The 16,434-nt window shown below is 38.2% G+C and overlaps 2 protein-coding genes and 1 pseudogene across 2 annotated transcripts in view; 1 reads left to right on the top strand and 2 right to left on the bottom strand.

Moving 5' to 3' along the window:
* Positions 1-1,234: 1,234 nt before the first annotated feature.
* On the bottom strand, positions 1,235-8,708 carry naa60 (N-alpha-acetyltransferase 60, NatF catalytic subunit). The gene is made up of 7 exons (XM_023416404.2): positions 8,495-8,708; positions 7,074-7,189; positions 6,573-6,702; positions 5,846-5,942; positions 4,314-4,548; positions 3,944-4,109; positions 1,235-3,833 (listed from the first exon to the last, which is right to left on the bottom strand). The coding sequence occupies exons 2-6, from the start codon at positions 7,181-7,183 to the stop codon at positions 3,953-3,955; spliced, it is 729 nt and encodes a 242-aa protein (XP_023272172.1). The 5' UTR covers positions 7,184-7,189; positions 8,495-8,708; the 3' UTR covers positions 1,235-3,833; positions 3,944-3,952.
* Positions 8,709-10,023: 1,315 nt separating this feature from the next.
* LOC147818556 (uncharacterized) lies at positions 10,024-10,893 on the bottom strand (annotated as a pseudogene).
* A 2,310-nt stretch (positions 10,894-13,203) lies between these two features.
* Positions 13,204-16,434, top strand: part of dnase1 (deoxyribonuclease I) — a 5,250-nt gene continuing 2,019 nt past the window's right edge. Inside the window, 4 exon segments of the mRNA XM_023416300.2 lie at positions 13,204-13,360; positions 15,553-15,691; positions 16,016-16,104; positions 16,272-16,366. Coding sequence (XP_023272068.2) covers positions 13,251-13,360; positions 15,553-15,691; positions 16,016-16,104; positions 16,272-16,366 — 433 coding nt within the window. The 5' untranslated portion in view covers positions 13,204-13,250.

Here is a 16,434-nt window from a genome sequence, read left to right as displayed (position 1 = left end):
AATTAGTGTGCATGATCACCCTTTTTCTTCATAATTCATTCTGTGAAAGGGATCAACTGACATCCACCCTAATATGAGTTACAGTGTTTGCAATGATCTTTTGTCATGAATTGTTTGCATGATTATTTGTAATGTTTTATCTGGAAATAAAAGAAAGATGAAAATCTGACATGGCTACAGCAGCGTGCTGAATAAAAGTAATCATCTGATCAGATTACCTTCTACTAACTTTATTATTGATGCCGAATGTTGAGCTTGAGGTTAGTTTAGTTCATCACTGCTTACATTAAGTCCTCATGACACACTCTATGTGCATGCGATGCTTCATGACTGTGCATTAATGATGGTCTTGGATCCTTTGCAATAATGAGAACATGACTATTGGACAGCAGCGCTTCTCTTGGCCTTTTAAAACCAGATTAGAACAGAAAATGTCAAACAGGTCTGACCATCTCACTGCTAAAAAACAGTCCACATAATAGGAAAGTGTTAAACAGTTATCAGTTATTGGAAAATACTGAAAACTCAAATTACACAGCAGGAGTCAATAGTTTATCAGTGACCTTCCCGTGACAAGAAGGTCAAAGGTTTGAGAGACATGTTTTTTGGAAATTCCCCCCAGCCACAAGCAGACTTCTCTACCTGCCCCAAACAAGAGAATCAACTAAATAACAAGAAAATGTAGATGAAATAGACAAAGGAAACATTTTCAAATGTATTTAAAGGGGCACTCCACCAGTTTTATTGATCATGATGAGAACAACTCAACCTATGACAACAGTTGCATAATGTCCTCAGTGGGTCTGGAGGGGCTTTCAAAGGTTTGAGAAAATAACCCTGAAGATGTCACCAGGTTTCTCTCTTGAAGGTTGGAAACCAGGGCTGCAGCCTTAAAGTCTTCTTTTCTTAGGGAACGTTCCTCACTGATTGAAATGACGCTGAAATATTTAAGTGACAGCCATGATAAGAGCTGGTTGAATTTTGTAAATGATAAGGAAAGGAGCTTCAGTGCTTCTTATCTCATCTCTTTTAGCATAGGAAACACTGGACCTTCCTTTGTGAAACGAAAGGGGATAATGCCATCCTACAATTAAACAACGTCCCATCGTAGTCTTACCTCGCCAGACCCACGTGAATGTAGAAACAAAAGAACAACCTGTTTTCTGCTTGTAACACGTCTACACTCCAAATCCATGATAGATATCTTCTCTTTCAAATCCAGTCAGGAGTCGTCTTGAAGAGCAAGTTAATCATCTTTAATCATCATCATAACAATATACTATATACATAAATGTTTCAAAACCCACTGCACTAAAAAAAATAATTTGCAAATGTATAAAAAAGGTCAAAACTCTATACAGCCTACTTTTTATCTGAATATAATCCATTCTGGGCCCTACTCACTGATTTTTATTGAATTATTCTAATGATCTTTTCATGTCAAACCAGTTTGTTTTTGTGGTTAGGAAAGGAGTTTACATCGTCCATGTGTTAAATAAATAATACATTTGGTTAAAAAAAAGCTTAGTGTAAGTGCAGTCAGATTTGTTTCCTAAGTCCTTATGAATTCACCTTCACATCTTTCCCTGACCTCATGATGTTTTCCACTGAGGTCAAAGAAAAGTAAGTAAGGGAGATTATTTTGACTTTTTGACCACAGCCTTGATTTCTTTTAAGAGTAGAAAGACATTGGTATTTGCGAGTTATGGAGAGTCTAACAAAAGGTGCTACTGAGCTGCATTATGGGAAATATAGGATCCAATGTTTTTGGACCTGTACTAGGTACTAAAAGTCAGGACACCTTTGCCTCTGTTGATTTCTTTGGAGCATTTTTAAAAATCTGTCACAAGTCCCAACAAATGTTTGTGCAATATTGAATCACTGCTGTGCCTCTTTAAAACAAACAACAGATACCGTGTCATATTGTGAATGAAAACAAGGCTCAGGTTTATAACAATGTAATATGATAATCACAATCAAAATATTAGAACAGTGTAAAATAGGTATACAGAGGGGGCAGTCAGACTGACTCAGCCTTTACAATCAGTCAAAGGAAACAAATTTATTGCATACACAATGTCAGAAATGTACTTTTGAGTTGTTCATCCTGGGCTGGTAAACTGAGAGACTTTCAGAGCCTTTTAAAAATGAATCTGCATTTTTTCACACAGTCACCCTCACCTTCTTCAGTGCTATTTCATGTATAAAATCTAACATCTGCTCACTGACTTAAAACACGGGATCAGGTTCTTAATTCATCATGTAGTGCAACAGAACGCAATAAAATTAACAATGTTATTCCCTTACAAAGTTACCAGTCAATATGTTGGGTGAACTTTACTACATTTGTCTTGCGCAGACAGAGCTATCCAACATTTGGCACTTGCAAGGTGCTAATTTCAGACCCTGTATGCATGTATCTAGCATATATACACACGCAGACATACACACCTGCATGCACTCAGGCACACAAGGTGTACGACGTTTGTGTTTGGGAACATTGCTTCTTTTTCTTCTTTTCTCCTCTACCGGTCAACGTAAAAATCTAATCGGGGCCATATCTCTCTTTTTTTTTTTTTTTAAATGTGGACAAACAAATGAACATTGCTCAACATTAGCAGCAATTTTACAGCCAAAGAGCAGAAAGACAGACAGGGCCAGTTACTATTTAAAACCTCTAAAATAAGGAGTCGAGAAACTCTCGCTCACTCTTGTGTGAATTATACATGGGCAACATCTTGAAACAATGTAGAAAGGCCATTTAGCTCAGAATTATCATCATATTTTTATGTAAGACTTTCAAACAGTCCTGCATAATTGACGAGGTGTCTGGAAAATTTTTGTGTTAAACTGACTGAATATTATACTATAACATGTTTGTATGTTTCTATACTGTCACTAGTACAGTTTCCAGTTCAAATCATTGAACAGAGAATTTGAAAAAGAAAATTCCCGTTGCTGCTAAATATCCTGTATTACCCATCTACATTGCATCTCAAAGTTCCCTGTGTATACTAGCTTTGTTCTACCCTACTAGCCTATTAACAGCTTGATTCACAGTCCAATTTAGCTCAGTGTCTATTTTACAAACTGGAATTGACTCCGGAGTCAGTCTATGGTCAAAAAGGAAAATGGATGGGTTATCTTCCAACTAGGCCTACTGACAGCATAGAATAGACATACATATCGAGAGAAATTTATATATTAGCTTAGTATATATAATATACAAACAGCATACATAGTCTCTGTGACAGTAGTGAACAGGATGAAGAGAGACAGAAAGATAAACAGGGTTTGAACCTTTAGTCTCTGTAGGGTCCCCAGTGTGTGTGCGCGTCTGTGTGTGTGTGTGTGTGTGTGGGTGTGTTACACCGCTTTCACAGCAAAACAATGACCTGTGGCTGTCGACTGTGTGCCTGGTCCTCCACTCTGCTCTGCCACTGCTCAGCTTTGGTGCGACTGGCCAAACATAGGTCACTATAGCAACTGCGGGATAGAGCACTATATATGGGATAGTATAGCAACTGAACAACTAAAAGAAAATCCTGTGGTTTTACCAGATCACGCTGTCTATCAGTGTAAACACAACATTGCACTTTAAATGACGCTGCAATGCAGTAACCCTGTTTAGTAGTGGGCACAGAACTACGGCTGCAAACCTGGATCTTGTGTGAACAGTGCCAAACGTGTACTGAATATGGAGTAATATTCTGGTTTGTGACAGAGGTGGAACCTGAGTCCTGTGTTATACACAGGGTGTGGAAAGCCATATGTGATTGAGAATGTGAGTGTGTTTATACACAGGGGAAGACTGATGAGAAACACATGCGCTCCTGAAAGAGAGAGAGAAAAAGACAAAATCAGAAACCCTTTGATGAACAAAGCCAGAACAAAAAAAAAAAAAAAGAAAAGCAAAGCTGCTGTCACCACATCTGCAACCCACCATGACGTGTCACATTGTTCTGCTGTACTGTATACCAGTCTTGGAGGCGATGTTGGACCAGGGCAGCAGGGAGCGCAGCAGGGACTGGGCCTGCCGGTACAACCTCTGTGGGATGGAGCAGGGGCTCAGGCTGGCCAGGGTTGAACCAATGTGCTGGATATAGTCAGTGAGGATAAAAAGTTAAGGAAACATTTGTATTTGGTTTATCTAGCTGACACGTCTGTGTGACTGAGCATGACATCTCCTCTGATCAAGGTGTTATAGATTCTACTCATCAGGACGAGTAAAGTTTTGGTGTAAGAGTGAAACATAAATACAAACTGGGTCCTACACAACAGTGACTTCTCTCCCTGCTTCCACAAAAGGATATAATATTGTCCAAGGTGGATGACCCCCATTGATGTACAGCACATATGTGAATCCATCTTTGAGGACTCCTCGTATGGAGTAGTAGTAGGGCAGGTAGTGATGCTGCCTGAAGTCCCTGTTCTCATAAAAGTGGATGGCAGTGTTGTTGGTCGTGAGGACATGAAGGTAGATCGCCTTACAGTGGTCCTGGGCTGTCGTTGAGATGTGCTCCTTCAAACTGTCCAGCAGTAGGGAGCCTGAGTGGTTGGAGAGGACAGAGAGCTTAATCAGTGAGAGGGAGGATGAGCCCTACAGCGTGCAGGGTCCTGGGTGACATGTTTCCTCATCTCATTGCATCAGTGCAGAGAAAAGGGTGAAAAATGAGTGAGGGAGAGAACAAACAGGATACACAAAGACAGAAGGGGCGAGTTTTCTCAGCAGCTGCAAATGAAAGTGTGTAGAAGGTTATGGACATGTAGCATGCAGCTCCTTTATGTTATTTATTATTCATGACAGACTGGCAGAAAGACAAAACTACATACAGGTTACCGTTTTTCATTATGACATTACAATATGTCCACAGGTCTGCACCCAACTTTAACTGCTTTCATCATTGTGTTCAGTGAGTCTAATCGAGTAATGCAAACACCCTGCTCCTCCTTCAACATTAATAACATTCAATGCATCAATTGATCTTACAGATAAAAGGACAATGTTGTTGAGTTTTCAGACTAACACCCTGGTAATATTATCCTGATGAAATCACAACTTAAATTATTTATGTTTAATTGTTAGAGCGGTGATATTTATGTTTACGCTTAAGTAGTCCACAATAATGTTACTGAACGTTGGTACACTGCTGTATGTTTACTCAAAAGGTCCATTGACAACTGATGTCTGCTTCCTCATTTGAATTCAGAGTGAGGAGTGGCTGACGATCTGATAACCTTTTCTGGAGCTTGACTAGACAAGATAAGATGCAGATATGAGGATGTAAATTCTATTCACATTGTGGCCACTTGTCTCCTTTTTGGGGACAAATAGCTGAATCCCACAAGGTTAACCATTAGATTAAGACTTGTTTTTTGGTTAGGGTAATAATAAGAAAATGATAATTACGTGTATCATGTTTGTGTGTTGAGGTTTGGCTGAGTTATGACACAAAGAAAGAGAATAATTTTTGACACAAATTGCTGCAATCGAGCACAGAAGTTTTCAAAATTCCTTAAGTGCCTCCATGAGCCTTGTCACAGCCTCTGCTGCAGCTCCAACTATTGACTGTGCTGGTGGACATGCTAAATCAACAGGACAAACGACAATAATAACAATAATCCTGTCCCTGTCCCCTCACATAATATTTAATCTCACGCCTCTCTTTCTGCGCCTCCCCTTCAACTCAGTTTAAAAACCTCTGGGTTTGGGGTAAAGGAGCGGGTTTAGCATGTAGTAGCTACAGTTCAGCAGGATAAGGGAATGTAATTCAGTGTGATGTCCTCTGAAGTGACTATGCTAAGTTCTGTGTGTGTGAGAGCCGGCGGGGACAAAGAGCTGTACCTATGCCATGTTTCCTGAACTCTTTGACCACTCCCAGGCTGAGGATGTAGGCTACCTGTGTGTCCACAGGGAAACTGGAGGCCAGGATGTCTCCATCCTAACAAACACAGAAACACACAGACAAAGACAGAGAGAAAATTATTAGAAATTAAGACTCACCATTCTATATGAACATAAAATAATTTTTTTTCACCATCCTCTGTGGATTTATGGAATAAAAACTACTTTCAGCATTGAATTAAAAAATATCACTTGAAAGGATCTTTCAGCTTTGTGCTTTGGTGTCTCTGAACATGCCCCGTATTCTCCCTCTGGCACTGACCCATTACACTGTCTTCATCTTTTCATAGACAAATTACCCACAGGAAAGGCAGGTTCTAAAATGCAAATACTGATCCAAAGGGAAATTAAGCTTTGACACCAGGTGCTCCATCATCTAAGTCCACAGCTGATGAAACATCTACCCTATAGTGAGAGGAGCAGACTTCTGATACTAGTCCAGTGGAATGAATTCAGTTCCACTATTTCATTACCGTACACTCAGTCAAGGGCATTTGGTTCGTCCAATTAGCAGTCTAAAAACAGACTATACTGTGTCAGGGATCCACTTATCACATTTCCAAATGGCAGCTGAATGAGAGCGGATAAACTGCACTATCAACACAGTAGTGACACCACCTCTACAGAGAACAGAGTTCTGACTGAGTAACAGAGCTGAACATCACACCTCTTTGTGTACTTTGGTCCGGCCTTTGATCTCAGCCACAATCATTCCCACGATACCTCCTCTGAAGGTGGCAGCGAGGGAGAAGAACTTCTTGTTGGAGGTGATGTCCTGATACCATGAGTCTGGGTACCTGGAGTCAAAGGTCAACCAGATTAGCATTCAGGCATGGGCATGTGTAGGAATCCTAAAAACGTTAGTAAGAGTAACGGGATTCTTTACTATAAAAGTTATTTCAGAAATAATGGTATGGTAAGAAGTACTTGAGGTATTAGTTCTGGTTTAGTTTTGGTCTCTTTAGAAGATGTTAGTGTATATAAAAAAGCATAATCAATAGGCATGTATTGATGGAAATCAGTAAAAGTAAACATGTGTTTTTTATAGTTCCTTTACCTGTTTTTCCCTACAAATGAAAGGGTACAATTTTAATTCACAAACTCAATAATGGATTCAGATTAGATCCTTAACAGGTGTCATCACTTGCACACTGAATATGATTCTTACTCGATTGGGAACCAATCACCACAGAGCAGCTTGACATTCTCTATGTCATCGTGGCAGAGGAAGCGGAGCTGGACTTCACTGAGAGCTGTGGGAGGCACCACGTCACTCATTCACACCTGCACGGATCAACAGAAAGCACAGAGTCGGTAACAAACTCCAACCTAGGCAAACAATGATATATATGATATACAACAATAAAACACAAGTAATTCATTCCTCAAACACTTTGAAGTACATGTGACTCAGAAACATTTTTTTCAATTCAATGCAATTAAAACTTTACAAGCTTTATATTATAATATGACATTGAATTTAAACCAATTTAGTTTAACAAGTAAGTAAGTTAAACAGTAAGATTTCACTCTGATAAAAATTGTGCAACTAATGATTATATGCATTTTGAATTACTTACTGATTTATTATTTTCTACCTTAACCAATTATTGGTTTAGTTTACAAAAATAACTTGATGATGAATCAATCATCAAAACAGTTGCTGAATAATTATCTGAAGATCAACTAATTACTTCAGCTCTAATTATTTATGTCATTTCTTAAAAATCCACTGGTTCTAGCCTCTCAGAGATTAATACCCACTGGTCTATGAAAGTAAACTTGATGGGTTTGGACTCTTTGTCAGACAAAACAACCAATTTGATTAATTAATCTTTATTGACAGTTCTAAGTTAAACTAGTAGGGCTGCAAATCGGGATTATTATCATTATCAATTAACCTTTTACCTATTTTCTATTTGAATATATTAGTTATTTGTTCTATTAATGTACTGTAATATAAATCACCATGTAAGACAAGGTAAAAGCAGAGAATTCTCACTTAAGAACCTGGAATCATCAACTTTTAGACAAAATAGAAAATGACCCAAATTAATGAAACAATTATCAAATTTAATTTTCTCTCTAATCATTACAGCTCTTTATAACAGTTGACAGGATCAAGATTTAAACACAGAGAGAATCTTGAACACAACGAGTCTCAGTTCAGTGTGTGACATAATAACAAGCTGACTATTCAAAACAACCAAGCTTAAGTTAATTACTTCCCGACTACATGACATATTTCTATTATATGTCATATATGTTATATATTATTCGATTCATTACTTCCTGCATCTTGTATTGTAGACTGTGACAGAAACGCCTGTTTGTATCCACAGTTGTTGATGTTGTCCAACCCTGCTATCACTTACACCAACAGCACCTCTGTTCTGTCAGCAGGTTTAGCCACATTTTAGCATGCTATTAAAATTACAACACAATGCTATCAAACACAGTCACGAGACAACAAAGGAAAACGCAGTGACTTGGTACAACAGCTCTAACAAGTATTACAGCTTCCTGCTAATTAGCTATAACCTAACATTTGCTAGCGCTAGCTAACGACATGTTGCTAAGCTAACGTACCTTGTTTCAACACTCGGACCGGAGGAAAGTCGAGGAGAATTATACTCCCTGGGTATCAGTGGACACAGTCACTACTCCGGATACAGCATGATAAAACACCAGTTTATTCCCGACTCTCAAGGCCGTTTCATTACTGTGCCACTTCAACACAGACTGCTAAACTAGCCAGAGCTCCCTCTGCTTTGATAACAGCTGGATGTTTTCTTCCTGTTTGTGGCCGTTACACAGAATTACGTCACTCTGAAGCGTTTTCTTCTACTGATCAGCGGGTTGGTATCAAACATACTATTGGTCTACCGCCACCTACTGGGCAGAAATTTGAACTACAGACTAAAAGAGCCACTTAACATTGGTGGTTCACCGTGTTAGGAATGTTTCTCAAGGTGTATTTACCTAAGCTACTCAAATGAAAATAAATGATATAATGAATAAAATCTATTAACAAAATTAATCTGAATTTAATTTGGAGAAACAAACCAAATTTTATAAAGATAAGTTATATGGTTAAAGGGATAAAGGATGCAGGACTAAAAGTTGGTGATTTGTCCTTACAATAAGTGGATGTTGAGGAATTATTCAGCTGGATCTATGCAGTATTAAATATTTACATGAGAAATTCAGGAGGCATAAGGCTGCTGTGAGAGTGTGATGTTTGGTATTGGGAGACAGTAAGCTGTGTGTCTGTCAGTCAGTGTGTTTGTATACTGTTAAAAAATATGTTGTACTGTGTGCAGCAGGTCAATGATCAGATTTCTGATCCCTGATCTAAATATCTCTCTCTCTATATATATAGAAAGATATATATATGTAATATATATATTAGTCCTGGAAGTTGACTTATTTTATTATTATTATTTTATATTAGTTCCATTTCCAATCGGACTTTGAAATTAAATACGAAGACACATGCCCATGTGTAATGAAGTCTTTGATCCACCTACTTCACTGTTCTTTTATGTGTTTGAAATCTTTGTACTGCACATGTGTACCTACATGTTAAAGGGTAGGAGGTAATTACAAGAACATCCTGTTCTGCAGGAGAAATATAGCTGACAAACATGTGATTTAAGAAATCCAATTACATAACAGAGAGCTGACTGTAACCAGTTTACTGAAGTCCATGTGAACACACTGATGGAACAGCAACAGTCATTACAAAGTAGAGAAGTTTCACAGAATTATACATTTAAAATGTAAATGGTGAGTAAAGGAAAGGACCTAAGTACATTTACTGAAGTACAAACCATAGGTACTTCTACTGTACTTGAGTATTCCCATTTTATGCTACTTCCACTACATTTACATTTACTACAGTTACATTTACATCATTACACTTACAGCTTTAGTTACTGGTAAATTTGACAGACATAACACATTACGAACTCATGAAATATGCATTTTCATACAACTACCTAACAGTGTATAAAATAGTTCAGATCAGCTCCATCTCAACCAGCTACAGCAGTAAAAAACGACAAATGACAAAATGAAAGGTCACAATGATGTTGGTCATTACTTCTTGAACTGCTTTACCAACCTGCTGTTACTTTACCAAAAATACTTACTTCAATCCTGCTTTTGATTCCTTCATTCATTCGACTGCTCATGTTCTTCAGTCTCTGGCCCTTCTCTGTGTCTCCTTTCTCCTTCATCTTCTCAGTCAGGGAGTCCAAGTGGAAATTAGTGAGTTAACATTCAGGGCGATCTCCTCCAGATTGACAACATGATCCTTGTGTGCTGTTATCAGGTCTTTCATTTCCTTCTCTAGATTTTCCAAAAGGCTCAATTTCCTCTCACTCTCAGCTTTATTCTTTTCAAATTCTTTCTCTTTCATTTCTTTTTTAGTCCTCTGAAGTTTCCTTCTCTTGTCCATAAACCTCCAGGTTTCTTTCACATGATCTTATCCAGGACACTTGTTAATGGTACAAACAGACCTCACAGCCTCCGGGACTCTTGGACATTGTACATCCAGGATAGTGACAGTTCTGTTTGCAGACAGTACAGACAACAGCTGCTTCAAGAAAAAAACAACCTCCACCTCCCACCAGCAATAGTTTCTTTATCTTTGTAGACCTCATCAACTTCTACAAGGAACCCTTCATTCTTCTTCATCGCAGAGCTTCTCGAGTCTATTGGATTTCTGTCTGTTTTAGTTCAATCGACATGATTCTCTCTTACAGGTTTGAGATGCATTCTGCCGGTCTGGTATGTGTCTTCAACACTCTCACCGTTGTCTTCAGCTTTTGAGGTGTAGATCCGTCCAGGAAGCCGATAAACTGACCCATTCCCTTCTTTGTTACCCTCCATGCGTTCACTAAATCAATATCGCTTTCCTCTGTTTTCTGTATCCTTTGGCGAAGGACAAGGCAAACAGGAAGTGCTGTTGGGAACCAGGTCATCAGGCATCCTCTTGGTTTTTCAGCTCTGAACAATTGACCATTCTCAGGGGTGGACAGTAACAAAGTGCATTTAGAACTGTACTTTTTCAAGTATCTGTACTTGAGTATTAATATTTTTTTGGAAACATATGACTTTTATTCCACTACATTTAAAAGACAAACATGTACTTTTGACTCCACTTGACGCTTTGTTCATTACAGGCAAATCCTACTCCTCCTACTACTGTCATGTTGTGCTGCTGCATTTTTGAACAGCTTAATTCTAACCTGTCAGTGTCCTATCTATGACTATATGTTACATAACGATGAGGCAGATGATTCTTCACCAGAACACCAAAGCCTTATTTGAAGTCCATGTTTTAGAAGTTTTTGAACTAAAGAAAGATTCCTTTCGTTTTAAAGTGTTTGCTGTGTTTACCATGACCAAACTTGATCACTGTTATGCTTTTTTTGTGGGAGGTGGGGCGTGTCAAATAAAAAAAATGATCCTTTTGTTGATTCAATTGTTTTTTTTATGACCGTTTCTATCAGCTTGGCGGCACATTTTACAAGCTTTTTCTTCTACAGGTTCTACAGTCAGTCAGTGTATTCTAGGTATCGGTTGTTTCAGTGTCATTAGGTTCTGTAAATGTGGAACAATACAACAATGTGTTGTTTATAAAAGAAAAGTACTTTTGAACACTTAAGTATTTTTTTAAAGCGAGTACTCCAGTACTTTAACTCAAATAAAAATGTGACTGAAAAACGTTCACTTGTATTGGAGTAATATTTGACCAGGAGTATTTTGACTGAAGTAATAGAGCTGTTTACTTTGTCCACCTCTGACCATTGTCTACATCCTGTTGTGGACAGCGGGTCAGGACCCTCATGGGATGCCATGATGCCCAATAAAACACAAGTAATTTATTCCTCATTTCTTCTAAAATGTCAAGTTGTTATTCCCTTATTCACCACATTCTTGTTTTCTTCCAGTGTACCTTTATTTAAGAGCCACTATGAACCAGTAAGTGTTTTAACAGGACCTGACTCATTCAGCCCGTTATTTACATTACACCATAAATTACAGGTTGTGTTCTAAAGTGTTCTCCTAAATTGTTAACAAGGTGTTGTCGTAAAAAAAAACATGATGTAATGAACCAACCTTGCTTGTAGAAATAAACACTAAATAAAACCTGATATTTCCTGTTCAACAACATATTAGCATGGCATCGTGCCGGCGACAGCCAGAGACAGTTTTGGGCTGTCCCTCCGTACATGTGGACATGATATCTCAGTAATGCCTTGACAGAACTTCTTCAAATTTGGCACAAACATTCACTATTACTCAAGGATGAATTATATTTTGGGGGGGCAAAGGTCAAAGGTCAAGGTCATGGTGACATCACAAAACATGGTTTCGGCCTCGTGAATACGGTATCGCAGTAACATCTGAAAGGAATTTCTTCTAATTCGGTAAAAATGTTCACCTGGACTCAAGGACAAACTGATCAGATTTTGGTGGCTAAAGGTCAAAGGTCAAGGTGATCAGGCAAGGATGTGTTACCTCCCTATCTGTGTTGGCTTTATTCAATGAACCTTTAGCAGCTGCAATATGACCAAACTTCAATATCAAAAGTTATTCCGACATCCACTACAGAGCTCAAAATTATTCTTCATCCAGTTCATCTGAAATGGCTTCACAAAGGGTTTTCACCTTTCTCTGCAGTCTAAACCAGGTAAACACCACTAGATCAATGTTGCACACACCGATCCAAATACTGTTTCAATACACATTATACACTAACAATCAAAATACCGATAAAATTCACTTTCAGGCAAAAATACAAAAAAATCATATAAAAACACTGGACTTTTGATTGTTTTCCTGTTTTATTTTTAAATTACTTCCTTTGTGAGTCTCGCGTTTATTTTACTTCCTGTCTGTATATTAATTCTGTATGTATGTATTAATTTCAAACATGTCTATCTTCACATTCTCCCATTCTATATATTATCATCATATACTGACAGGCTTTGGGATGAATATATATGTATGTAACATATGTCTACAACATAAACATACATACATAAACATACATATGTGTATGGTGAGATAGACATATATGTCAATATAAATTGTTCCAAAACAAGTTTCTTATATAATTTTTTGTGCATGTTTTTATTTTATATGTACATGCACATTATGTCATAGATGAAAATACATATATACATATTTTACATCTGTATATATGCCCCGCCCCCTAATGTGTTTCACCTGTGTTTAATTACCTTGTGTATTTCGTCTCTGTGCTCCCTGTTGTCTGTGTCAGTTCGTCTTTTGTACTCGTGGTTGCCTTTGTGAAGTTTCCTTATGTGTCATGCTCTTGTGCCTGTTTTTTGCTTTTTACTCCTGCTTTTCACCTGATTTGTTTCTCTTGTGTTTTAGTTTTTGTTACTGGGTTTTGCTTCTGGAGTTGGAGTTCTTCAAGTAAGTCTCTTTTTGTTTTTAAAACACCTTTTTTTTCAGCATTTGGTTCCTTAACACTACAAAACCAAGTGATAGCAAAGTAAAGCTTTACGAACCAGCTAAGCTTTCAACACAGATCTAAAAATGGTTCATTACTATTGACTATGACATTACTATTATCCATCTCTTTGATATAAATGTATTTTAGTTAGCAAAGGTTTTCTGCCAGAAATGCTTTGGGAAGTCAGATGAGATAGTATAACCAAGAAAAAAAGCTTTTACTTTGGACATTCACTGACTTTAGCTACTTCAATCATTCAGAAAATTAAGGCAGTTCTTAAGCTTTAACGGCAGCAAATGTTTAAAAAAAAAAAATCTTTAATGGAAGATGAACTCTGTAAATGTGGCTCCAAAGAGCAAAAGGTTTCCATCACACAAGACCTTAAACCAACTCTCATTATCATGTGTTTATGCCACCTGTTGCCTTCTCACTACTATCAAAAAATACAAAGTAGAAGCTTCTTGTCTGATTGGCTGACTGAGTGATTGAATAAAAATATAGCAGATTTCAGGCAAACACTCAGAGAAACCATGTTATGCAAGGCTGAACGGTGGGTCATGGTTGGCCGTGCTGAGTGCATATAAGTGCGTTGACTGTTTCGTTGTGACATCACAAACTTATGGAAGTCCTAACGGTTCATTTTAAGACAGTTTTTGAGTACGGGCTGTGTGCATTTTGTGTTACTACTTTCGCAGTATTTGTATAACACCTACACCTGCTTTGTAATCATGAAAGACACAGGCATCTCACTTTTGGGTCTTGGGGACTTTTAACAGTTTAGAAACTGTTTCTTGAAAAGTTTTAGCTGAACCGTAACTGAGCCCAAGCTTGTTTTGGGTTTTTTTTCTGGCTTGGGAAACCAGGAAACCACAAACTAATTTATAAGCAACTGGTCTTAAAAATGTATGAAATCAATGAAGAAATGAAATGAAATCAGCAGTAAAATGAGTCACTCACACTCAAAAGAAGAGACAGTAACATTGTAGCCTACAATTCCTGGGAATTGAAGCAATTCCTTGACCCACTTTAACCCAAAGGCCAAGGACATCCTACATGGCTGCCATGTTGCATCACCTGAAAACCTTGTAGCCCATCCACAACACACCTCCTCTCTTCACTCCTCCCCAGCCTGAATCCGTCACATGCGCTCGCAGGTAAATAAAAACCATGAGATACTATCAGTGTATTATTGTGGTGGAGCTTTTCAAGGATTCACACAAATAAGCCTCTGTGCTCTACTTACATCAGGCCTGACTCTCTCCCACGCAGAAGCAGGTAGCTATGCACCTCTCACTCTTCTTTTCATGCAAAAACAGTAGATTCATATATCGATTAGTACGTTTGTGGACTTTTTGCAGCAGTTGCAGTGACATAGATGAATTATTCAGTACAATACCTTCAACTGTTTAGTGAAGATTATAATTCTTCTTAATCCTGGTTGTAATTCCAGTTCAGCTTTATTTTTCCATGCCATGCTTCTTTAATGGCAGAAATGGTACTTAATGGTAAAAATGGTTTTACACTAGCACAGGATAAGGTTTTACACTGAAACAGATCACACTATAACAGCTGCCTTTTTCCATATTTTTGCACACCAGCTCCAATAACAGTGTAGCCAGGGTAACAGGTTAATATATTCTCCAACTGAATAATATTTTACGCAGCATGCCAGCATGAATCATGCCTCTGCCAAACACTAAATATTTGCAGTAAGATAAACTGCCAGAAATAGGGCTCAGTCTTGTCACATGTCCAGGGGGGGCAGGTGTTACGTCCGTCTCTCATTCCCACAATATGTCGAAGGTAAGTAATGGATTTCTGGGTCACGTGACTGATCGTACAACTGCACATTTAACTATGTGCAATCGATTACATTCTGCTGACTCAATGATCCTCATCACTTGATCCAACTTGTTATACAGCTGTTATATTTCCAGTTGTATTTTGATTTGATTTATATATCATATATATCATATTTGTTTTAAATTGAACCAGTTATGTTTGACTTGCAATTCAACTCCTAATACACTGGTTGAATCATGACAATGATAAACTGAGTATACCGCTGGATTGTCTGTATAGATATGAACAAAAAATTTCTTTAAAACAAAAGAAAAATCACTTACGTTCATGTCCGACCTCTTTGACCCAGGATGCGTTTGGTGTGTGCTTTGGGTCTCTTTATGACCCTGCTACATCTGTCTACCTCTCTGCTGCTGGGAGCCTTCAACATCAAGTCATTTGGAGACAAGAAAGCGTCCAACACCACTCTGATGAACATCATCAGCACGGTCTGAAACTCCACTGTTTCCTATTTTGCATGTAGTATTCCTTTATTCTTAGACTCCCCAGTTTCTAATGAATGGATTGTGTACAAAATTTGTCTGTCATATAAACGCTGATGACATCACTATGACATCACCAGGGGTTATTTCCTCCCAGAGTCACAGAAAACATTAAACATTATAACTGTATAGAGTAGTAGTCTACTCCTCATGACCAGTGAGAGGCCTTTTATGTGTAAAATTAGTGTGTGTTTGTTCATAATAAAACACAAAAAAGACAGCAACCTTTATCAGATATGTGATGTTATGTGGTTTCTGCGTGTGTTACAGATTGTCCACCGCTATGACATCATTCTGATCCAGGAAGTCAGAGATGGCGATCTGTCAGCGACCAACAAACTCATGGAGCATGTCAACAAGTTAGACACGCTTTATAATCATACACATACACGGCATATATCATTACACAACTGTGGATGGCAGAAAGGATGGTGACCTTTTGTAGAAATCTGTGCTCTTCATCCGTACTCTGTGTGTGTGTGTGTGTGTGTGTGTGTGTGTGTGTGTGTGTGTGTATTTTTCCCAGAGGTTCCCCTGAGTTCAGGTACAGACACATCGTGAGCGAGCCTCTGGGCCGCAGCTCCTACAAGGAGAGATATCTCTTCCTCTACAGGTACCACAGTTAAAAAGCAAAACCATTACAACAGTAAAATGTTCTTTTGTAGAAATCCGACAACAGTGAACAGAAA

Source organism: Seriola lalandi, unplaced genomic scaffold (assembly GCF_002814215.2).
Source record: "Seriola lalandi dorsalis isolate HSWRI2012SDOR001 ecotype SW California unplaced genomic scaffold, Sedor1 jcf7180002054563, whole genome shotgun sequence".
Lineage (NCBI taxonomy): Eukaryota > Metazoa > Chordata > Actinopteri > Carangiformes > Carangidae > Seriola > Seriola lalandi.
Note: the sequence above shows the minus strand (reverse complement) of the source record. Positions and strands in the feature narration are given on the sequence as shown.

Coding starts and splice junctions, on each gene's coding strand:
- naa60 (XM_023416404.2), bottom strand. CDS start 7,183: ATGAGTGACGTGGTGCCTCCCACAGCTCTCAGTGAAGTCCAGCTCCGC. Junction 6,703..7,073: donor GGTGATTGGTTCCCAATCGA/GTAAGAATCATA, acceptor CTTTGACTCCAG/GTACCCAGACTCATGGTATC. Junction 5,943..6,572: donor GGACCAAAGTACACAAAGAG/GTGTGATGTTCA, acceptor TGTGTTTGTTAG/GATGGAGACATCCTGGCCTC.